General features: G+C 41.8%; 1 protein-coding gene across 3 annotated transcripts in view; it reads right to left on the reverse strand.

The window, feature by feature from the left end:
- PTPRN2 (protein tyrosine phosphatase receptor type N2) overlaps positions 1 to 24,721 on the reverse strand; it is a 742,556-nt gene that overhangs the window by 44,933 nt on the left and 672,902 nt on the right. For all 3 annotated transcript variants that reach the window (XM_069958896.1, XM_069958895.1, XM_069958898.1), the window contains exons 15-16: positions 3,916 to 4,063; positions 1,692 to 1,765 (exon numbers count right to left, since the gene is read on the reverse strand). In XM_069958896.1, the coding sequence (XP_069814997.1) occupies positions 1,692 to 1,765; positions 3,916 to 4,063 (222 nt within the window). The remainder of the gene's footprint in view (positions 1 to 1,691; positions 1,766 to 3,915; positions 4,064 to 24,721) is intronic.

Genomic DNA, 24,721 nt, shown 5'->3' on the forward strand with positions numbered 1-24,721 from the left:
CACGCGCAGTCCTCATTAGAGATGGGTGAGCATGCTCTTATTAAATATAGTATATGCTCGAATATCGGGCTACTCCAAAGTACTTGTAAAGGGGTTATCTAGCTCTACAAAAACATGGCCACTTTCTTCCAGAGACAACATAACTCTTGTCTCCAGTTCAGGTGCGGTTTGCAATTAAGCTCCATTTTCTTCAATAGAGCTGAGTTACAAAGCACCATCCTAACTGGAGACAAGAGCAGTGCTGTCTCTGGAGGAAAGTGGCCATGTTTTTGTACCGCTGGATAACCCCCTGTGTGCTGCTGAGGTGCTCGTTGAAAGGCTGCTGAGCATAATGCAATTCCACAGTCTTGTAGCTGTTGCGATCGGATAGATACAGAGAAGCAATCAGACGATAATGCATTATTGTCTGACCGCGTAAAAGGAAAAATGGATCAAAACACGTGCACACAAATGCATCAGTTTTTCGAAATTGTACAAACTGATTGCAAAAACGTAGTGTGAACCCACTGTCTTCACTATTGCAGCTCAGCCAGTCAGCAGTCGAGGCAGGACGACAGCCATTGATTGGCTGAAAAATTGATTAGTGAAAAATACTTGACTCGAATAACGAGCCTTTAAGTATTTTGGTGCTCGCTCATCTCTAGTCCTCATATTATACATTGAATTGCGATATCAAAAACATCTACCACAGATTCTAAAGTAAGAATTTTTTAGTGCACTTATAAAAAGGGGGTGCCCTATAGACACCCTATAGCCCGTGACCAGATGCAACAAACTTCACGTTCTAGGTGTTACCTACTAGATCATACAAGGCATACTAACAGCATTTCCATCATCTGAAGCAAAGGCCACATTCACACATATGTAGCCATCCGCAATTGCATGGCCCATTCATTAGTGATAGGCCACCCGTGCCCCAAATATGGGCCATATAAAGGCTTGTTGGTATTTTTTGCAGCACGGATCGTGGCCCTTTTTTACGCATCCGTAAAATTACAGATGTGTGAAAGAGTCCGTTAAAATCATTGGGTACTTTGCTGTCCGCAATTACAGATCTGTAGTTGCAGACACTATAATAATGATGAGTGAAAGGGGTGTTATAAAGGATTTTTCCTTCCTCTGGATCAACACAGCATCAATATAGGTAAGAAGGAAGTAAAGAGGGAGGAAGGCCTCAAGAATCCCATGTTGTATTTGTTGTTGTTCACCAGAACTTTTTTCCTTAGGGAGAAAAACCTAGTGTATAAGCCACTCTTCATCTCTTCCCTAGAAAAAAGTGGTGATATCATAACATTGCGTTCATAAATCTTATAACTTCTCAAAGATATCTCTAGAGGGTAAGGACATCTGTTATGGAAACGGAAAGCACTGGTTCTCCAGAGATCCAGTTGGTAAGGGTTCTACAGGGCAATGTTGTCTAGAACACCATATGCAAAATAGCTCTCCTCCAGAAGGAAGAAAACTGTTTCTCTACTGCCACCTATGGGTGACCGCTATGTAAATCAGTATCCAAACTCAAATGCGTCTTTTGTCTTTCTGCTTGTAATCAACAGAAGCCCTTTCCATCGGCCATGCATCTAATGAATCCATCAGTAAATGAGCAACCAGATGACTCGCTGCTAAGCACTATGCAGGTAATCCAGGCTTATAATTAAGTAAAAGAAGAAAAATGAGAACATGTGTATACTCACTATGGGACTGGCATTGATGTAGTCAGAATGGTCGTGGCTGTTCTCACCCTTCAGAATTATTCTGTTGTGGTCATCTATTAGGACAAAAAGGATAAAATGAATAGTTGCCATCATATGGGATTATTTTGCTAACATCATCATTCCTCCTTGAGATTAAACAGATCTTGTACGGTATTTTAGAAAGTACCTGCAGTAACCCAGTGTGTATATACTGGATAGGGGCGGCTTTGCATCAGCACTGTATTGGGATATTATTGTTTTTGCAATATGTAGGATGAGTAAGGTTATTCATAGTAACAGCATGATGCCCACTCAGTTTTTGACCCGTTTTTTGAGTTCATGTTGCTCAGTATTTTAGTTTATAGGAAAAGTCCAGCCCCCACCCCAAGATTTAATAAGAAGTACAAACTTACCTCTTCCTGTGCCCTTCCTGGGACCAGCCTCAGGACCCCCGCTGGAAGCATTTTCCCCCAAGTTGTGATGATTTTCCCCCAAGTTGTGATGACACTACGACTCGGGGGGGAATTCCTGTCTCGGCTGATGGGCTGGCCACTCAGCCAATCAGTGACTGTATCACTGACTGGCTGAGCGGCCAGTCCATCATCCGGGTCGTGACGTGTCAGCACTCACCACGGGTGCGGGGAGAGGTAAGTTCATACTCCTGATTAAACCCCCCCCCCCTGCCCCTGCTGGCTGCCAGATTTTAAAAATGTCTGGACTCCTCCTTTAAACCAAGAGTAAGTCCACAACACAGAAAAAGGTACTAATCCTTCCATTATAGTTCTTCTCTCTATCGGATCCATTTCTGGATTAAATTAAAACAGACCAAAATGAGGAAAAAAAAATGAATGGGAACATGTCCTTAGAGGAAATCCAAATAATGAAGATAATTCAAGTGAATTCTATGGACTGACCAGTCTAAAAAAAATAGGTATAATTTAGATAAACCATAAAATAATTTTGCTTATACATTGCATACGTTATCTTTTACAGACCTTCAGTACAGGGCTGCAGCAACATTTTTTTTTTAGCGACTCATGTGCCGCCTTCCTGCCTGCAACAATTTATAAGACTTCTGAGTACAAATCTCCCAGCATTCCCTGCTTGTGAAATGTCTTCACAGTTATCTGATTTGGGAAAAACATACATTCCCAATGAATTATTGGGGCTTGGCTATACCAATCTTGATGTATTTGACAAACACATGTCATTTATTTCCAACAACAACCAGTAAAACTGGAAATACAATTATGGAGCATCATATAGCCCGTAACTCAAGAAAAAGAAACTGAAGACGTTTGGGCATGGTCTCAGTAGCAGCAGAATTGTGTCCAGGATAAGAATGGACAATAATACAAGCTGTAACTGTGCAACAGTAATATACTGTATGGGTAATGCAAGGAATTAAAGCGACTCTGTACTCACAATCTGTCCCCCCCTCCCCTCACAAACCACTTGTACCTTCGGATAGCTGCTTTTAATCCAAGATCTGTCCTGCGGTCCGTTCAGCAGCTGATACAGTTATTGTCCTAAAAAACAACTTTTTAACTTATAGTTTTATACTTTTAGCCTTATGTCAAACTGACGTGGCCTAAAGTACCTGTGCCCTAGGCCTGCACCGCCTCTCCGTCCTTTCTCCCTGCCCTCTTCATCATTGGGAATACACCATGGCAGGATTTCTTCTAATCATCGCTTGTCTGAACACTGCACCTGTGATGGATCATTAAGGCACATGTGTGTTCAGACAAGTGATGAATAGGAGAAATCCTGCCCAGTGGCATTCCTAATGATGAGGACGGGGAAGAGGGACGGAGAGGCGTTGCAGGCCTAAGGCACAGACGCTCTAGACACAGGGCTGCAAGTTTAAAAGTTGTTTTTAGGACAATTACAGCCTCACCTGCAGAGCAGATGTTAAATTAAAAGCAGCTATCCAACGGTACAAGCGGTTTGGGGGGGAAGATTGTGGGAATAGAGTCACTTTAAACTAGTAATCAGCAAACTCGCCAAATGTTAGGGCTTGGCCAAATTTAAACATTCGGCATTTGACTCTTGGTGGCTGGAGAAGTTGAATTTAGCCCTAGGATGTCTATGGATAGAGACAAGTGTTCAGCGAGTTTGCTCATCACTAATTTTAGAATTACTCAGTTTTATAAAGTGATGTCAACCCAGGCTCTAAAGTATTTAGTCATATAAATGTCAAAGATGACGCAACAACAATACTTACATGCAACCACTGTAAGAGACCGATTCTTTGCAACATTCTCCTCCTTCAGCGCTATGGTTGTTTCAGTGAGGTCTGCCTGATATGCACATAGAGCTTCCCACTCTTTTTCCAGACGATTCTTATTCTTTAAGTGATCTTCCATATAAGACTAGAATAGAAAAAAAAAATCAATTTGATATATATATAAATATATATATACAGTGGTACCTTGGTTTAAGAGTAACTTGGTATAAGAGCGTTTTGCAAGAAGAGCTCACAGTTTTTCAAAATTGTGACTTGGTTTAAGAGCATTGCTTTGGTTTAAGAGCTCCTGGTATTGGGTGGGAGGGGGAGTGGGGGAGGGGCATGGCCTGCATAGCGAGGTCTGCAGCACAGTACTCTGACCCAGAAAGTCTCTCTCACCTTCCAATTTATAGCAGATCCACTTCAGGCTGGGGCTTGCATCAGGGGACAGGACTGTGGGGTTAATCTCTTTATAGCTTTAACCCCTCTCTCCCCGGACAGAGAGTGCTGCTATACTGTGTCCACATCTGCCCTGCTCATTCCTTCATGCTCCCTGCAGTCTCTATCAGTCCTTGTGTTTCCCATCCTCTCCATTCCTGCTATAATGTGCTTGCACTCACACTCAGCTATACACACTGCTGCTATAATGTGCTTGCACTCACACTCAGCTATACACACTGCTGCTATAATGATTATAAAATGATTTTTGGGGTGTGGAACCAATTGTCTACATTTCAATGATTTCTTATGGGAAAATTTGCTTTGGTATAAGAGTGGATTTGGATTACAAGCACGGTCCCGAAACGAATTATGCACGTAATCCAAGGCACCACTGTATATATATATATATATATTTTTTTTTTTTAATCGAATCTCTGGTTGTAACTGCTACATGATACATGTATCTTCTGTAGTTCTGTATACAATTATATACCAATTGTGCTTAACTGAAATTAAAGGGAAACTTAAAGGGAACATTCTGAACAAAGCTGAGTAACTGTGTTATAGAAATAACAGGGCCTCAGTGGTTGTGCATAATATGAGATCATCCATGTACTCAAAGAGATCATCCATGTACTAGCTTAAAGGGGTACTCCAGAAGAAACAAAAAAAATCAAACAAACTTTTGGCATTAAGTTGTAAAAATTTGTAATTTACTTCTTCTTTTTTTTTTTTTTTATTAGACAGCCTTCCAGAACTTATCAGCTGCTGCATGTCCTGCAGGAAGTGGTGTATTCTTTCCAGTCTTCACAGTGCTCTCTGCTGCCACCTCTTTTTAGACCAGGAAAACATTAAGGTTGTCCTGGTGATTTACTCCTGCTCTGGACATCTCTGTACATGGACAGAGGTGGCAGCAGAGAGAAGTGTGTTATACTGGAAAGAATACACCACTTTCTGCAGGGCATACAGCAGCTGATAAATACTCTTGAAAAATATCTTTTAAATAGAAATACTTGCAAATATGATTAACTTTCTGTAAGTCGATTTGTATTTTTTTTTCCCTCCTCCCTTTAAGGCTATGTTAACACAATGGTTTTCAACGGCTGTTATTTGATACTCAAAACAGCAGCTGTTATTTTGAGTAGCAAATAACGGCCATTGTTTAACCTACTTTGGTGTCCGTGATTACACTGAGGGCCATAGGTACATTATTGGTACAGCGGCCATTATTTTACACATTGTGTTGAAAAACAGCCGCTGTTTCCATAGACAGCAATGGAAATCATTGAAGGCTGAAAACAACAACCGTTATTTTAAATTTAAATGGCGGCTGTTATTTTGCAATGTGTGAACATAGCCTAAGGCAGTGCTTCCATTTATAAAGGCCTTATATTTTCCTATTTTGCCTTCCTACTTTTACCTACCTCTGTACCAAAAACTGCATGAATAATTGCAGCCTAAGGCTATGTTCACACAACGTAAGTAGTGATCACGGCCGTTGTTGCAACGGCCCTGATTAGTACGGAACTTACGTTGTGCTGAAGGCTGACGGAATCCTGGCCGGAGTGTATACACATAGTAGAAACTGACATGTCAGTTTAAACATGTCAGTTCACTCAATGGAGCATGCGGCTCCGGCCGCATGCTCCATTGTGAGCAGCGGGGAATTCAGATGCGAGCGCGCACGGATGCACCCGCTAAAGATCATCTGTACCGGATGCAGTACTGGCAGGGATTATCTTTTCTGAGACTGGTCGGGTCACGGAATGGCCGGTCTCATACAAGGTGTGAACATAGTCTAAGGCTATGTTCCCACACAGTATTTTTGCTCAGTATTTTGCAACCAAAACCCAGAGTGGATTGAAAACAGAGAACGGCTATGTTCATGCATCGTTGAAATTAAGCGGATGGCCGTCATTTAATGGCAAATAATTACTGTTATTTTAAAACAATTTTGAAATAATGCCTGTTATTTGTTATTAAATGACGGCTATCCACTCAATTTTGACAGTGTGTGAACATAGCCGTTCTGTGTTTTCAATCCACTCCTGGTTTTGGTTGCAAAATACTGACCAAAATACTGAGCAAAACTACTGTGTGGGAACATGGCCTAAAGCGTCAAACAGAACAAATATTTAGTAGATAAGAGTTAAAATTAATTATCCTGATATTTTCTTGCAAAAGTACAAAAAATTACAAGGGGTACAGTATACCATAAAGGAACAATATCCAACATAAATATTTTTTGGAACAAGCCAAATTCTCCATTTGTAGCGCACTGCATAAAAATGTCAGACGCGAGCGTGCTATCAGTCACACAATACTCCAAAATGCCTAGGGGGCATAATATATTGTAATCAAGGGTAAATGCCAGTTGGCATCTTTTGTATCTCTTCACAGAACCTGCTGTTTGATAATTTGTGTCCACAGCATGACATACCCTGGTGGAAGTTGAGTACTGTGCCCTTTCTATTAACCGAAAAAAGAAATGCCTAATTAGAATATTTGATTGGTAAATAAATTCATAGTACCCTCGAATGCCACTTACAGGACTGATTCTAATTATGTTTCAATTAAGTTCTTAGACATGCTGAATACTGATGACGGTTACAAGAGTTGGCACTGTCTGGAGTGCAGTCACAAATAGCATATGAGACAGATTCTACGGGGTGTCACCTACATGGTTGAAGGGAAACCGCTCCTAGGATTAACCTTTTTTTTTTTCAGATTTTTTTTTTAATGAAATAAAAGTTCAAAAAGTTACTGTAAGTAACTATTTGGGGACAGTTCTGTTGATCTCTTTAGGTTTATTATTTGTAATTTCTATCTTTGTTGTATCTAGCTCTATCATGGTCAGCATAATTTTTTACAAATGTCATATATATATATAGCAGCAATGCTCACCTCTGCCAGTCTCCTGAGCTGCTGCTCTGACACTCCATTTCCACAGTTACCCTGATTCCTGTGACATGTCAACCACACAGGAGTTATTTCCCTCAATAAATTACTGGCAAAGATGGGTCACCGGAGTGGTCAGAGTGGTAGCTGGGGCAAGTGAGTATTGCTTCTTTTTTATTTTATACTATATATACATGACTTTTTTTTTTATCCTTAAACAACTTTGTTTCATTTAGGGCAAAAAAAAATATGGCTGTAAAATGAATACATGGGGATACAAACAGGGCATTTTTTACTGGGTTCAATAGTAGAAATATCAAGGGAGAGAGAGAGAGAAAATAAATGTTATTTCTAAAGATGAGCGAACCTGGAGCATGTTCGAGTCGATCCGAACCCGAACTTTCGGCATTTGATTAGCGGTGGCTGCTGAAGTTGGATAAAGCCCTAAGGCTATGTGGAAAACATGGATATAGTCATTGGCTGTATCCATGTTTTCCAGACAACCTTAGAGCTTTATCCACATTTAGCAGCCACTGCTAATCAAATACCGAACGTTCGGGTTCGGATGGACTCGAACCCGAACCCGGTTCGCTCATCTCTAGTTATTTCCTGTAAGTCAGCAGGGTTATGCATCCAAGCACCAAAGGAAAGAAATGGTATGCAAATGGAGTGTATGAAATGGAGATATATAGATATATATACTCCATTTGCATACCATTTCTTTCAGAAAACTGAAATGTCGGTTGTTTGCGGCGCCGCTAGGGATCCCGGCCGGAGCGTATACTATGTGTATCCCATAGATGGGAAGGTAACGTATACTATAATAATTACGGCCGTGGTTTTACGAAAATATATGTTGTGTGAACATAGCCTTAGGCCGCGTCTCCACATTTCCTGTACAGCGCAGATTCCAGATCCTCATGCGGTAACCAATAGGCGTATGGCCAACAATCCTGGTAGCAGCACATGACTATTGGGGACTACCATACCCCCCATCCTCAAAAACACATCATATTTACTGGCAAGTGTGAACAGGAGGTGGGAGATGAAAAAGATAAAAACAAAAAATAGGTCTTTCCTTCCCCTAGTGCTGCCCCTGAAAGATGCTGCCCTAGGCACCGGACCATGGGTACCTACTGGTTAGTACAACCCTGGTTTGGCCATATATTTACCTGTAAATGACCAAAACATGCCTAAAACACAGTTAAAAATAGTAAAAAAAAAAAAAAAAAATCCAAACATGGCTAATATGTCTGTAAACATCTTTTTTAAAAACTAAAATAGATAAAACAGCCCTTTATGTGCCCTAAAATTGCAGCTCAAAAAACAGTGTATGGTCTAGTTACAGTATTCTTAGTTATTCTTTTTTGCGTATTTAAGTAAAATTAAAACAAAACAATAGCATAAAAGTATAAAAAAATAAAGGAAACCCCGAGCTGTGTCTGTATGATTTAAAAAAAAAAAATAATAATAAAAAAGCAGATCAGAATGAAAATAGGGGCAAATGTGTGACAATGAATATACAAGGGATCGATAAAAAATGGTAGAATTAAAAGATAAATTGATACTAGAGGTGAGCGCAGCTGGCGCATACTCAAGTCCGATCATTTGATTTGGCATTTGATTATCAGTGGCTGAAGAAGTTGGATGCAACCTAGGAAAATATGGATACAGCCATTAGCATGCTTGAGTTGTGCTTATCTCTAATTGATCCAAAAGAAATAGAAAGCATATTCAATGTGAACATGTTCAAAAAGTGACATCCCCTTAGTCATTGAAAGTATTTTTGAGTATTTTTTTTATGAACTACAGCCAGTAGATCGACCATGCCCTTTGTGTTTCTTATACACCTATAAGGACATCTGGCCGATCATTCCAGGACAGTCACTGAAGAGGAGGAAGTGTAAGGGTTAAGCCACACACTTCAATGCTTCTTACAAGAAGATCCTAATGCGGCAGCTTTTAATTAACTCCATGTTACAACACAGATGGCGCAGTCAAAAGACTGAACCAGATTAACGGATTTTTGGTAACACAGGAATATCCATGAAATCTGGCTTTGTAACAGCTCTGATCGCAAGAGCTGACAACTGATTATCACCCGGTACAATCCCACCATTCCACCCCCCTCTGTTACTTTGTGTCATTGAGCAAATGGTGCGCTGGATTCTTTCACAGTGTCAGCTGGGAGCTTCAGCTGACCCATTTTTTGTGAAAAACTGTAATTTTAATATTATAATGCGAGACAATTTTAGACTGGGATACATCTATAATATATCTTTTGTCCCATACAGGGTGTGATAGAATATTCCTGTTGCGACTACAGGAACGGGCCGTCATTTAGCAGGGAAAGGCGGCCGTCTTTTGATAATGATGGCAGCAATAAAAGATCATGATCATTATTTGCGGCTGTCATTATCAATAGACGGCCATGTTCTCTCCATAAGATCCTGTAATTGGAAGATAGCCTAAATGTTCAGCTAGATGAAAGTAAAAAGGGTCTCCACCATACGGCCGTTTAGTCCAGTTACACACAAATGTATTATGACCAAGTGGTCCATTCACACGTCAGTATATTTTTCACTCCGCAAAGTTGAGTTTGCATTTTTTCACCCCAATCTGCAAATTTCCATCCGTATTGCATCCGGAATTTTTGTTGATCCAGAAAAATAAAAAAAAGTCGACTTAACAATAAACTAGTCACTATTTGTGGATTGCGGATCCGTATTTTTTGTGGATTGCATCAGCAAAACTATGGATCCCATAGAGTTCTATTTGTGTGTACTTTTTTTTTGCGGCACAAATCACAGCCCTGTACACACTTACAGATCTGTAAATGAAATACAATGACCCCCTCCCCACGGGGGGTCACAGGTCCTCTTTAAGCTGAAATTGTTTACCATAACACGGAACGATAGCCGTTACTATGATCATTTACTCCATCTGATCCCAGCAAAAGAATGAACGATGTGGAATTAGACTGAATGGTTAGCAAACAAACGATTACCGATGATTTTCGGGTCAGCTCTAAATTAACAATCAACGACACATGAACAATTTTTCGAACATTGCCTGCATTCACATGAAACAATTGTTAAAATTTGAACAATATAACAATTTTCTGCCCGATAATCGTCTCATGTAACAGGGCCCTTAGTGGCCAATTGCCAAAACGCAGAGCATGATAGGGAGTAGCCAGGAAACCTTCAGTTACGACATTCTTCTAGTACATACACACACAAATGAATCACTTACATTACATTTTAAGGCTCTATTACACTAAATTATTATTGTCTGTTTTCGACCAAAATCGGCTGTTTCGGAGAGTGTAATGGTGTGTTTACACAGACAGATTTATCTAAAGCCAAAGCCAGGAACGGACTAAAAATGGTGAACATGTCATAAAGGAAAGACTGAGATTTTTCCTCTTTTCAAATCCATTCCTGGCTTTGGCTTCCAAAATCTGCCAGATAAATTTGTCTGTGTAAACGCACCATAATAGAAGACAATCATCAGCCGACAGGAAAGATGTCAGCTGATCGTTGTCTGTCGTTTGTCTTTCAACGTGCAGAAAGACAAAAAACTTAGATAGCAGTGATCTGCTGCTGCAGCAGACGGTTGCTGTCCTCTATGGGTAGCCTGGACGATCTAGCAATCACCCGGGCAGCCCCTCCCCCCTGCAGCTCCCCGACTCTTAACCGCTCACTGCCGAGGCTTGCAATAGGGCTAGCAGCGAGCAGGGAATGAGGAGTAAGCAAGCGCTCATGGCGCTAATTTGCTCCTCTCCATCGTCCCGTGTAATAGGGTCTATTAAATCTGTATTAAATCTGATAAAAGTAATAGGTTCTTCGCTCTTCTAATAAACACATTTTATAACAAAGTTTCTGATCTGTTCATGATGTCAACAGAACTGTATAGGCAACATTTGCAGAACTGACCGACACATGCACTAGACCCATACAATAATGGTCACATGCACTAGACCCAACGATCAGCCAACAAATGAGAAGCGTTCATTCATCGGCTGATTGTTGGGATTATTCAGGCTTAAAAATCAATGTTCTTTGGCAGCACATTTTCCTGCATAAACAGGAGATGTTTTGCCGGCAATGATAAAATGGAATAGTTGCCCAATCAATCAAGGGATCGAGAGTAGTGATGAGCGCATAGTAAAATATTCGATATTCGTACAAATATCTCCCGAATATTCGATCCCATTAAAGTCTATGGAAACAAGTATTCGATTATTGAAAAACATCTATTCAAACACTTGGAGGTAAAAACCAGAAGCTGGAGGATTTGAACGCTTATCGAATATTTATCGAATATTCGGCGAACTATTCGATAATATTCGATAGATCGAATACCTTACTATTCGATTGAATATTTATTTGATCGAACAGTATTCGCTCATCACTTCTCGAGGCTTTACACCATCAGTTATTGGCAAATCTGAAGACTATGTTCACACACTGTGTTTAATTAGCCTTAATTAAAGATATTTTTCTGCGAATTGTGCAATTAACAGCAAAATAGCGCTAATTAACGCTAATTAAACGCTATGTGTAAACACAGCCTTAGGGTTCTTTAAGTGAGCCGAAACTGACTTGTACATCATCGATCACAGTTTGTACCGTGTTCTCTATGTTCACAGTATTTAATTGTTTGGCCGCTGTTTTACAGCTATCTTTGGATGGTGGGCATTTTGAGTCCAAATAACAGCTGTATTCTGCAATTAAGTAGCTCAAAATGTCAGCTGTCTAAAACTACAGCTGGAAAACGACTAAATAAAGAGATGGGGGAGATTTATCAAACATGGTGTAAAGTGAAACTGGCTCTGTTGCCCCTAGCAACCAATCAGATTCCACCTTTCATTTTCCAAAGAGTCTGTGAGGAATGAAAAGTGGAATCTGATTGGTTGCTAGGGGCAACTGAGCCAGTTTCACTTTACACCATGTTTGATAAATCTCCCCCATGGAGGGTACATAGCCCTAATGTAACTAGTGAAGAGCGAATATTCGATCGAATATTCGATCCCATTAAAGTCTATGGGAACAAGTATTCGATTAGTGAAAAACATTTGACCATTTGGAGGGTAAAACCGGAAGCTGGGGGATATGAACGCTTATCGAATATTTATCGAATATTCGCGGGATATACGTACGAATATCGAATATTCAAATATCTCATTATTCGATCGAATATCTATTCGATCGAACAGTATTCGCTCATCACTAAATGTAACATTGTTTGGGAAGTGTATAACAATAATAATTTGACACTGTTGTAATTACAGGACAGGATATAACTAGGCCATAATTTGCATAAACACTTCATATTTTTGCACCAAAATGAGGACAGTCCAAAAAATGGCAAAACAAAAACAAAAAGAAAATAGCGAAAGAAAAATGTACACCTCACTAGGGGGGGGAACATCCAGCATATAGACCACAACACTCTCCAAACTTTCAGAAATAAAACATACGTCAAAACTCTGTACACTTCAATATACTGTACTAAAAATTATAGGCAGCAAAGTTTTTGAAAACAATTGCATGCAAACACCCCCCCCCACACACACACACACAAAAAAATAAAAAATAAAGAAAACCACCATGAGTATATCTTTTTGATGGAAGTCAATTGCAAATCTATGCAACTGTGTAGGCACATAGTTGCATATACTTTGTGCATACAATTGGTCGACATTTAAAAAAAAAAAAAAGAAAGGAAATGAAAAGTGCAGCTAGTGTGAACCGAGTCTTATATAACAGTGCCCTGTAATGTTTAAAATGATTACTTTAATCCTAACAGCAGGTGCGGTGGATCAGTATGTGATAGACAAACACTTTAATCCTTTTTACTTTCATCTCCCAGATTGCAAGATGGAGGCTTAAATCTATACAAGATGGCAAACTGCACCCTTCCCCCCTACCACCAAGTATGCTGACTCAGCTTCTCCAGTTTTGCAGTAGCTCAAAAATCTCATTTTACTTTAAGGCAATGTTCACACACAATAAAATAATACAAAATATGGATATAGTTTTGAGTGAAAAATAAAACAGTGAGTGGCCAGGTGGAAAAAAAGGACGCATTTTGCAAAAGCATGTTGTAAGTAATGAGCATGTTCATTATTTGGATGGTTGTAATCAAATACAGACGTTATTCTACACAATGGCCCGGTTCACACAGAGCAAGAGAGGCGGAATTCCATGGCGAAATTATTGCATTGAAAATACAGCTGTATTTTTACTTCTGTATTTTTGTCTATATTTTGCTTTTATTCTGAGGCTATGTTCACACACAGTATTTTTGCTCAGTATTTTGGATAGTACTTTGCAGCCAAAACCAGGAGTGGATTGAAAACACAGAAAGGCTATGTTCACATACTGTTGAAATTGAGTGGTTGGCCGCCATTTAATGGCATTATTGCCATTGTTTTAAAATAACTGCGTTATTTGCCATTAAATGACGGCCGTCCGTGTGTGAACATAGCCTTTCTGTATTTTCAATCCACTCCTTGTTTTGGTTGCAAAATACTGAGCAAAAATACTGTGTGCGAACATAGCCTGAGGGTAGATTTGTGGTAGATTTCCAAACTAGGAATCACAATGTAATAAGGATGGTTTATACTGTTGGACTAGAACACATGAGGAGCCTTATGTGCTGAAAAGCTAAATATATCACATCATTTGCATCTAAAAAAAAAAAAAAAAAAAAAAAAGTTTTATTGATTTGTACTTGGCTAAGCCTAGAGACCCCGATAGGAGCTGTCATAACAGATTTTAGGGTTTTCTTGGAGCTGACGTTCCCTTGGCACACAATAGTTGGGCTGCAGCAAAACTCCATTGGAGCCCAAAACCACTGTTTTACGTCTAGGTAGAAAAAGATTGCTCAATGTATAAATGTTCCTCTTTGTGAAAAGATATGTCCTAAAGTATACATCCAAAGTACAGCTTTCGCTCAATCTTCCGATCCAGCGTGGAGAGAAGCATTCCATGCTGGGCAGCACGGTTGCTAAGGCAACTGCATGCTGCCCGGAGAATACAATCTACAAGCTTTTTTTCTTAAAGAAACAAACTTGATTGGGTTGCCGAGGCCAATTGCCAGTGTGGACTGCATCTCTCCATGCCCGATGTGAAGATCAGGTAGGAGCTGAACTTTGGTGGTTCACTTTAAGGCTCTGTTTATAATACGTCTTTGTTTTTCGCAATTTTGCGGACGTTTTTTTGGGGGGGGACTGCTTTCATTTTGGCACCAAAACACAGTTTATGCAAATTATAATTTCAATGGAATAGTCGCGTTTCGGTGGCAAAATGATGGCTGTTCATAAACACGGCCATGAAACGGCAAAGAAAAAGACGTTGTGTCAACCAGGGCTGTGAAGTCAGTAAGCCGCAGCTCCAACTCAGACTCCTGAATTTTATCAGGACCGACTCCGACTCCTTCATAAATGGCCAGTCATATACCAGGGGAGTTATTTATCACACTGGCTCAGCAGCTTCTTCCTAATGTCCTACATGATCCTGAGGGAATAAAGGAATACTGTATATAAAGCAGCTTCTACTGTGTGTGCAGTGGATGCAGCCAGTCTCCAGCCTCCATGTCCTGAACTACTCACAACTAGACTAGATGGAGCAGGTGATCTTTTCCTGCTGACAGTCTTCTATGTTTCTAACTAAATATTCACCATACTTAAAGAAACTATGCCAGATCCTTGTGATATAGAGGTCAGCCATAGTGATATACAGGGGGGTCACACATAGTGATATACAGGGGGGTCACACATAGTGATATAGAGAGAGTCACACATAGTGATATAGAGAGGAGTCACACATAGTGATATAGAGAGGGGTCACACATAGTGATATAGAGAGGTTACACAGTGATATAGAAGGTCACGATGGGGGCATGCAACAGCACGCACGCACACACACATCCACACACACACACAGCCTGCTGCAGTCATAGCATACATACACACCTACACAGCCTGCTGCAGCTATAGCACACACACACAGCCAGCTGCAGCCATAGCACACACACACACACAGCTTGCTGCAGCCATAGCGCACACCACACACACACACAGACACACACACAGCCTGCTGCAGCCATAGCATACACACAACTACACAGCCTGCTGCAGCTATATCGCACACACACAGCCAGCTGCAGCCATAGCACACACACACACACACACACAGCTTGCTGCAGCCATAGCGCACACCACACACACACACACACACACACACACACTCGGCTTGCTGCGGCCCCAGCACACATACACACAGCCTGCTGCAGCTATAGTGTCCTATTAGAATGTTGCTCATAATTTATATTCATGAGAAAAACTTGTAAAATTCATATCAAAATTCAATTCGACATTTTTTTAAAGATTTTTTTAAAGCTGGAGTCAGAGTCGGTACATTTTTTTCCGACTCCAACTCTGACTCCGACTCCAGCCAAAACTAACTCTGACTCCACGACTCCGACTCTACAGCCCTGGTGTCAACATAACCTAAAGGTCTTATTCAGACAATTATTCTATAAATTCTTTATAATTCAACTCAATCACATCCCTTATACTGTATCAAATAGGGTTTCCTTTCCATCAGGGATGGAGAACCTTCGTCACTCCAGCTGTTACAAAACTATAATTCCCATCATGCCTGGACAGCCAAAGCTTTAGCATGATGGGAATTGTAGTTTTGCGACAGCCGGAGGGCCAGAGGTTCCCCGTCCCTGGCTAAAACCATCAGTAAGGATATTGGCCTTCCAGGACTATATTGATTTCAATACAGTCAGTGTGAATACAGTCCAAACCCCAATACATACATTCCATTGAACAAGTAGAAAAAAACCCACATATCCTTGCCGACTTTAAAGGGTACCTATCATTTGGAACAGACGGCAGGATACATTGCAATAATCAACGGCGGGCTGTCCATTCGGGCATGTGCAGGGGACGGATTTCTTTAGGCTTTGCATTTTCCTGCTTTGTAAGTGTATGTAGCCAAAGGCCGAGACGGAAGAATTCAGAATGCAGTATTTTAAAGGTATCACGATTAGAGATGAATGAATCTTTAGCACACTCCGGTTCGTCTGTGACTGGTGGCTAAAGAAGTTGGATGCAGCCCTAGGGAGTCCTGGAAAACATGGATACAGGTGTATCCATGTTTTTCAGGCAGCTTGAGGGTACAAACCCACACACCGTATACACAGCAGATACGCAACAAATATGCAGCAGATTTGATGCTGTGTTCAGTTATTTAGATCTAATCTGCTGCGTATTTGCTGCGTATTTGCCGCGTGTTTGCTGCGTATCGCAGCAGTAAATACGCAGCGTATATGCCGTGTGTGTTTGTACCCTAAGGGTGGGTTCCCACACTATAGAATTTTTGTGGATAAACTCTGCGGAATTCCGCAGTATGTCCGCGCGCCTTTCCGCCGGCTCCATAGACACCATTTTATGGGCCGGTGTATTCCTCTATCTGACGAAAGAAGTGACATGTCACTTCTTTTGGCAGATAGCGGAATACGCCGGCCCATAAAATGGTGTCTATGGAGCCGGCGGAAAGGCGCGGCCGTGCGCACGAACAGCCGACGGAATTCCGCTGAGTTTATCCGCGAGAATTCCGTAGTGTGAACCCACCTTTAGGGCTGCACCCATAAGCCATTGGTAATCAAATGCTGTGCTTGGGTTCACTAATTTTTAGGCTATGTTCACTCAACGTATATTTTCGTATAACTACGGCCGTTGTTGCCAATTGCAACAACGGCCGTGATTAATACGAAAATATACGTGCCGTTGCCGCCTATGGAATCCCGGCCGGAGCGTATACACATGGAATACACTCCGGCCAGGATCCCTAGCGGCGCCACAGAAAACTGACATGTCAGTACTCTGCACCCGCTATTCATTGAATAACGGCCGCAGGAAACCCTGCCAGTGCACACTGTTGAGTGAGCGTGCTCCAAAGTGTGCGTACTGATGCAGGTGCGCACGGATGCGTCCGCATCAGAACTCTGCAGCTCTAAAGATCATCCAACAGGTACTGCAGTACCAGCCGGGATAATCTTTTCTGATACCGGCCGTTCTGTAATCCGGCCGGGTCACGGAATGGCCAGTCTCATACTGTGTATGAACATGGCCTTACTTAGCATCTTTAATCCTGCGTAGGAACCATATTTTAAAGTGTCTTCATAGATCTTGAATAAAGTTGGTTTAAAGTCAGCAAGAAGGTGCGGGATCTCTCGACTTGATTTCAAAAGGTAAAGTTTTCATCCCATTCAGCAGTTTACCTGTTGATAACAGATAATCCACACCTTTAATTTTTAGGCAAACACATAATAGCTAAATGTAATCCCTTTTCACCTGTACCCGTTTTCTGATAGGCCATGCCACCTGACCAGGTGAGGCCCAGCTTCTGTTCTTTCTGGTGCACCTCATTTGATAAATTTGTCTCATTTGCCATAGAACACAATTTGGGTGCATCTAAGGACACAATTCTGGTGCAGCAGTCTCAGTAAATCCAAGTTATTGTACTCCATAATTTCTTAAAGGGGTACTTTAGAGAAACGAACGCTTTACAATTAACTGGTGTCAGAAAGTTACATAGATTTGTAAATCACTTCTAATTAAAAATCTCAAGCCTTCCAGTATTTATCAGCTGCTGTATGTCCTGCAGGAAGTGGTGTATTTTTTCCAGTCTGACACTGTGCTCTCTGCTGCCACCTCTCTCCAAGTCCAAAGCAGGAGAGTTTTTTTTCTGGACAGTTCCTGACATGGACAGAGGTAGTGGCAACGTGTCAGATTAAAAAGAATACACCACTTCGTGCAGGGCATACATCATCTGATAATTACTGGAAGGCCTGAGAAGCTCAATTAGAAGTAAATTACAAATCTGTATAACTTCCTCGCACCAGTTGATTTGTAAACATGTTTTTTTTTTTTTGTTCTTCAAAGTACCCCTCTAAGTTCTGGAAGAATCACTGCATAAAAAAATAAATAAATAAATAACATTCTAACGTGAAAAATAAAAGCTAATTTATTTTAAGGCAAATGCCTGATGCTAAAGAACTTAAATACCCTTATGTTAGGAACGTTCCAGACATAGAATGTTTTCATGTAACAATTAAGCTTAATGATAGATCCCATAAATAGGCACAAGTGTTTTTATGTTGTATAAGACACATGACAGACACAAAGTACGGGCGTTAGAATAACGATATATGAACACAGTGGGCGGCATTGCATTGACCTCAATGCAATGCCACCCTTGCAGTAAAGAACGGATGCTGAGCCCATTGCAATCAGCGTCCGTTCTTTACTAAAAAAAATGATGTGTGAACATAGCCATATTTTGAGTGGACCTTTTTGGGTCTTGCGTTACTGCATCACTTCATTGCAGTAATTAATTATCTAATTGCCATTCAGTCGTCCTTCATTGCTTTAACGCAATAAAACTGCAACATGTGTGAACATACCCTGAAAGCAACAATACCTGACTCAATCACTTAATAACAACCAACAATGACAAACTATAAGGAACAATTAACACCATGTTTATGGTGCACGGTTGTCCATGTGTTCTTTTGGCTTACATTAGACCACTATATTCCAGGATGGGTTCTCTCTATAAAGCGACTCTGTACCCACAATCTGCCCCCTCCCAAACCACTTGTACCTTCAGATAGCTGCTTTTAATCCAAGATCTCCTCCCCACCCTCTTCATCATTAGGAATGCCCCTAGAACATTTTCTCCTGTCTGAACATTGCACAGGTACCTTAAAGGGGTTATCCAGCGTGGGGCTATTTTTAGATCTGGCCGGGGAGGAGGTGGCTGAAAGAAAAGACGTCCAGTCACCTCCCTGGTTCCAGCGGCGGGTCCCGCATCGCAGCGCTCCGGTGCCTGGTTCCCGGCCGCTTCCGGGTGTCTGACGCGGGCCTGAGACTAGACGTCTCAGGTCCGCTCAGCCACTCAGTTAAGGAGGCGGAATCCCGCGTCACGTCTCGGGCCCGCGGCAGACATCCGGAAGTGGCCGGGAACCGGAGCGCTGCGATGCGGGACCCGCCGCTGGAACCGTGAAGGTGAGTGGACATCTTTTCTTTCAGCCACCTCCTCCCCGGCCAGATCTAAAAATAGCCCCCACGCTGGATAACCCCTTTAACGATCCAGCCGATGTTCAGTATTCATACAGCTGATGAATAGGAGATAATCTACCTGGGGCATGCCTAATGATGAGGAGGGTGGGGTGGAGGGACAGAGAGGTTGTACCAGCCTAATGCATAGACATTCTAAGCCCCGGCCGTTGGGCACGGGGCTGCAAGTATAAAAGTTGTTTTTTAGGACAATAACTGTATCACCTAACAAACCCCAGGACAGATCTTGGATTAAAAGCAGCTATCTGAAGGTACAATTGGTTTGGGGGGGGTGGGCAGATTGTGGGTTTAGAGTCACTTTAACACAACTGCATTCATCTAAAGAACTATATAAAATATGCTTATACAATACGACAGTATAACCACCTAAAGGTTTTATTGAAGACCTAGTGACATACATGGAAGACCCAGGAACGGTGCTCAGATCTTCAATGGACAAGAACATCTCAACATAACAATATGGGGGGCATTTAATAAGTCCGGCGTTTTTTACGCCGGACTTAAAAATGCCCCCGCAGCTCCGGGCTCTGAGTCCGCGCCCTCCTTTCCGCCCACTACACGCCCCCTTTCTGCCCCCCTGGCGTACTCAGCGGAAAGTGCCGATTTGCGAATATTTTATTCGCAGATCGGCCATTTGCGTATAAAAAAATACGCAAATCGGCACTTTCCGCCGAAAATCATCCGTTCGCAGGATGATACATGTGGCCCTATGTGTTTACTGAAAGCACATGTGATCCAATGTTCCATATCTATTGGGGCTGAAGAAGTTGGATGCAGCCCTAGGGAGTCCTGGAAAAAAAGCATACAGCCAAAGGCTTTGTTCACACTTTGGACGTCTTGTTGTATAGATGGCCGTAAATATTGATCATTATTAGAAGAAGATGTTATGAGATGGCTGCCTTTCCCCACTGTGCTCAAGAAGTGAGAACAAAGCCTATGGCCATATCCATATTTTCCATGCAGCCTTAGCGCTGCATCCAACTTCTCCAGCCACTGGTTATCGAATGCTGCACCAGTAGTTGACTATAATAGGTCAGTTTCGGGTGGTAGCCCAGGGCCCTCAGCTCCTGGGGGTCCCATGGCCCCCCAAACAGACATATACTTTCAGTGGTGTATTATCTCCATGCTACAGTTTTGCCATGATTTGCATAAAATTCGCTGCTTTTTACTGCAATTTTGCACAAATCAGGGCAAAATTGCAGCAAGGAGACAACGCAGTAACATTAGAGAACATACAGAAGGACCTTATATTGTGACAATGATGTCACCACAGGTCCTTCACAGGCTGCATTATGGAAGAAAAAGACTAAAGCTAGAGCCGCCACAGTTACAGTGGGTTGGGGGAGGGGCAAGCTTGGTGAACAGCCCGGGGCCCATAGTAAAGTTAATCCGCCCCTGTGCTGCATGCTCTGGTTTGAACGAACTCCGAGCGTGTTCGCATTTCGTTCAACTCTAATTTTGATCGGTCATGGCCTGGGTGCTGAAACCCCCAGTGCTAGAGCAAGCTAGGAGCCCAGCAAAGTGCATCTCTTTCTAGCTCTCTCCTTGCTAGAACTCCATAGAAAGTCTGTAGAGCTCATCCTGTGCAGTGAGGAGACAGACGAGGAAAGGAGTGCTTAGCCAGGTGCTTATCCCCACCGGTTCTATCAGTTTGTGGAGGTATCAGAACTCAGACCTCAACCAATGAAAACTTTTGATATTTCTCTATCTCAAAATACCATAAGGAGAAATCCTATCTACCATGGCAGACATAAAAAATGCAATATATAAAATATTTATCTACGACTGATATGTGCCGTGAAAAAGTAACACTTGATGATAATACGATAAAGCTCCTTTGCAAAGTCAATAGAGTTTTGTTGGTTTGTGCAATGGTAAAGCTCTTATTAAAAATGGTTAAGTCTTAGCCGAGCACAAACACTGTAAACAGCATTAAACACGGGTTTGCTGATTTCTCGCTCTCGCCAACGATAAACATGCCGTAATAACACAGTTTTGTTGCACATTTTTCATGCTTTTCATACTCTATAATTGCCAGAGAATGATTATGTGGTCCTTCCCTACAGCTGGCAGTCATAAAATGACAGCAAGAGAATAAAAATATCACAGGTGGATATCCTTGTTTGGGGGGGAAAAAAATATTCTTTACACTAAATAAAAGTGAAGTTGCAACATTGCTATACAATCTGAATGTTACTCGATGGCTGCTGTGTCAAATAAATCGTCAGGCTAAACCTCTGCAGGTCCAAGCAATGGTTATATACCGGGTCAAAGTGTGACCTTGGTGTCATAACTAGACATGAGTGAGCCGAGCCAAGGTTCAAGTTTGTACAAACACGAACTCGGCATTTGAATCTCACTGTCTTCCCGGCCAGGTGGGGAAGGTGGAGACAGCCAACTCCCGCATGGACTACAGGGATACAGCCTATGTCATAGACTGTATCCCTGTTTTCCAGGTGGGAATCGGGCTGTTTCCACCTTTTCCACTGACCGGAAAGAGAATGGGATTCAAATGCCGATGGTTCGGGTGCCCAGTTTGCTCATCTCTAGTCATAACCCCATTGTGTTACAAGTTTGAACATTCTGTAAAATAAAGAGTATATGAAACATAAAGCCAATGTACTGTGGAGAGAGCAAGGGCATAGCAAGGGCAATTGCCCAAAGGTCTCCATCACATCTAAGACCCTTCACTTGCCAGCTACTTCCAGAGGATCACTGTCAAGAGTCAAGAAGTTTGCCCAACAACATAAAAAGTTTTAAAATGACTATTATAACCTATTGCTGTATCCATGTTTTCCAGGGCTCCCTAGGGCAGCAACCAACTTCTGCAGCCACCGGTAATTAAAGGAGAAGTCTGGCACTTGCAAGAATTTTTCAAAAGGCAGGGGCAGGGGAGGACCTTAATGATCTATCATTACTCACCTGTCCCAGTGCCTGTGCAGCGTTGGATCGCTGACTCCCGCGGGCCTCTGGGCTCTTTCCTGAGCCAATGTCATGACCTTGCTTATAGAGTGGCCGCCCAGCCAGTCAGTGACTGGTGCGGGAAACCACTCCAGTCACCGATTGGCTGAATGCACAGTCCATAAACTGGGACAGGCACTTTCCCCCGTTATGACATCACAACTTGGGGGAAAATGTCTTCTGGCTGGGATCCTGGAGACGATCAGGCAGTGCATCGCAGGAAGGTGGAGAGGTAAGTAAGGACTGGTTATTACATACCAGTTTTGAAGATGGCCAGACTTTTCCTTTAATTACCACATGCTCAGGTGCACAGGTTTGGATGGACCAAAGCGTGCTAGAAACTCGCTTATCTCTTTTTTTTTAAATCAGATAATTTTTTATTAACAAATTCGCTTATCTCTAATAACTGTGTAGGATTTTCCTTGTCCAAAGCATTAAAGCCCTCACTGCAAACCAGAAGAAACCCAGTGGCCTAGGGACACAACTATAGGACGTTATTGGCTATGATTATTTTCCCATCCAACAAGGAATCAAATAATGGTAAATCATGGTAAAACACTTGTCTTCTTAAACCACAGTGAACAGTGTAGCTGCCCTATACACAAGAGACTATAACAGGGAGACACTTCCCAATCAGCTTATTGTCAAGATACTTCTAAGTAAAAATGATTGAACATCGGAAAATCTTAGGTTCTATCGAACTCCAACTTTGCCGAACCTTCCACATTTAATTACCAATGCCTTCCCGGTCGTGGGGAAGAAGGAGACAGCCCGGGTACCGCCTTGAATTCCTGCATTCAGCCTATTACCTAGGCTGAATCCCGGAATTCCAGGCGGTACCTGGGCTGTCTCCTCCTTCCCCACAGACCGGGAAGGCATCGGTAATCAAATGTGGAAGGTTCAACAAGGTTGGAGTTCGACAGAACCTAAGATTTTCCGATGTTTGATCATCTCTACTTCTTAGAAGTAGGGAGAACCAAGATGAACTAAGATGAAATAATTATCGTTGATGTAGTTGTTTGATGTTTATGTTTAACAGTTCTCTACAAATTTGAGATCCATTAAAACCCCTAATTATCAATTTCATGTCTAATCAGTCAATCAGCCATTTATAAGGTCCAGGTTAAAAGTTGTCCATTTATGGAATGTCCTAACCAATAAGGAACTTTTGTTAAGTGACAAGAGAAGCACTTCGCCTTCAGGTAAGTATAAAAACTTGGCTCTTTATTTCAGGAATACTCAGAGCAAACTTTACTTTGAATTTTTAAACATAACATAAGAGTTCAGCGCATTTCGGACCCTTCCAGCCTTTAGTCATGGCTTGCTGTGTTGAAAAACTAAGGGCTGGAAGGGCCTGAAACACATTGGGGTCAACTGTGCTGTTTAAAAGTCTCCTGTAAAGTTTGCTGTGAGCATAACTGAACTAGCCAGTTTTATACTTACCCTGAGGCACCAGAGCTCTTCTTCTGAACGTGTTCTGTTGGTGCTTCCCAACCCGTGTCTGTGGTAAGCTGGCTGAGCTACATGTCGTCCATAAATTAAAAAAAAAAAAAAGTAAAACCTATTGCAGGTTATTGTACTACGTTTCAGTATTGTCTGTGTTCACAATATTCCTGGTTAGCAACAATTCTCAGGCTGTTTCCACAATGTAAAAATAAGGTCAAATAGTGACAATTATTAAAGATCATGATCAATAATTGTTTTGCAAGAATGGCTATTGTTTGCCCTTATTTTTACACTGTGGGAACATAGCCTCAAAGTGAATGCAAACTCTGCTTATGCCTTAATAGATCCCTCTCCATTTTGACATAGGGATTTACCTGTTCTGCATCTACAATGCATGTTTATGGCCAATCCAAATAAAAACAACCAAATGCAACCAAATGCAAAAATTCCAATCTCATCTGACAGCAATGGCCTTTCGCTATGCCAGTAGAAACCCATCTCAAATCTCCTTCGCTATAGAGAAAGTGACTCTCGGTCACCATAAGTGCAAAGGTCTCCACCAAAACTAATTATGGAAAACACAAAAGCAAATGGAGGGGCATTCAACACTACGCCACCCACTGGCCCATAACAATGGTGTGGTCTGACTCTATAGGAGGCATGCTATGGGTTGCAAATAATATTGCAAGGTGACTGGTGGTTTTGACTGCACAGTTCTTTCATATGGAACTGGTACAGTTGATGACCTCTTCTGCTTTCCACTGGGAAGTTGAGTAGAGGTACGAGGTGGTCCGTGCCTCGTTCTGTGAGTGTGAAGGACTCTGTTGTGGAGTCAGAACTGTTGATGGTTACAAATTCAAAATGTGTGAAAATGAAAAATGTTTCCAAGCT

The sequence above is a fragment of the Dendropsophus ebraccatus genome, chromosome 2 (assembly GCF_027789765.1).
Source record: "Dendropsophus ebraccatus isolate aDenEbr1 chromosome 2, aDenEbr1.pat, whole genome shotgun sequence".
In the NCBI taxonomy this organism is placed as follows: Eukaryota; Metazoa; Chordata; class Amphibia; order Anura; family Hylidae; genus Dendropsophus; species Dendropsophus ebraccatus.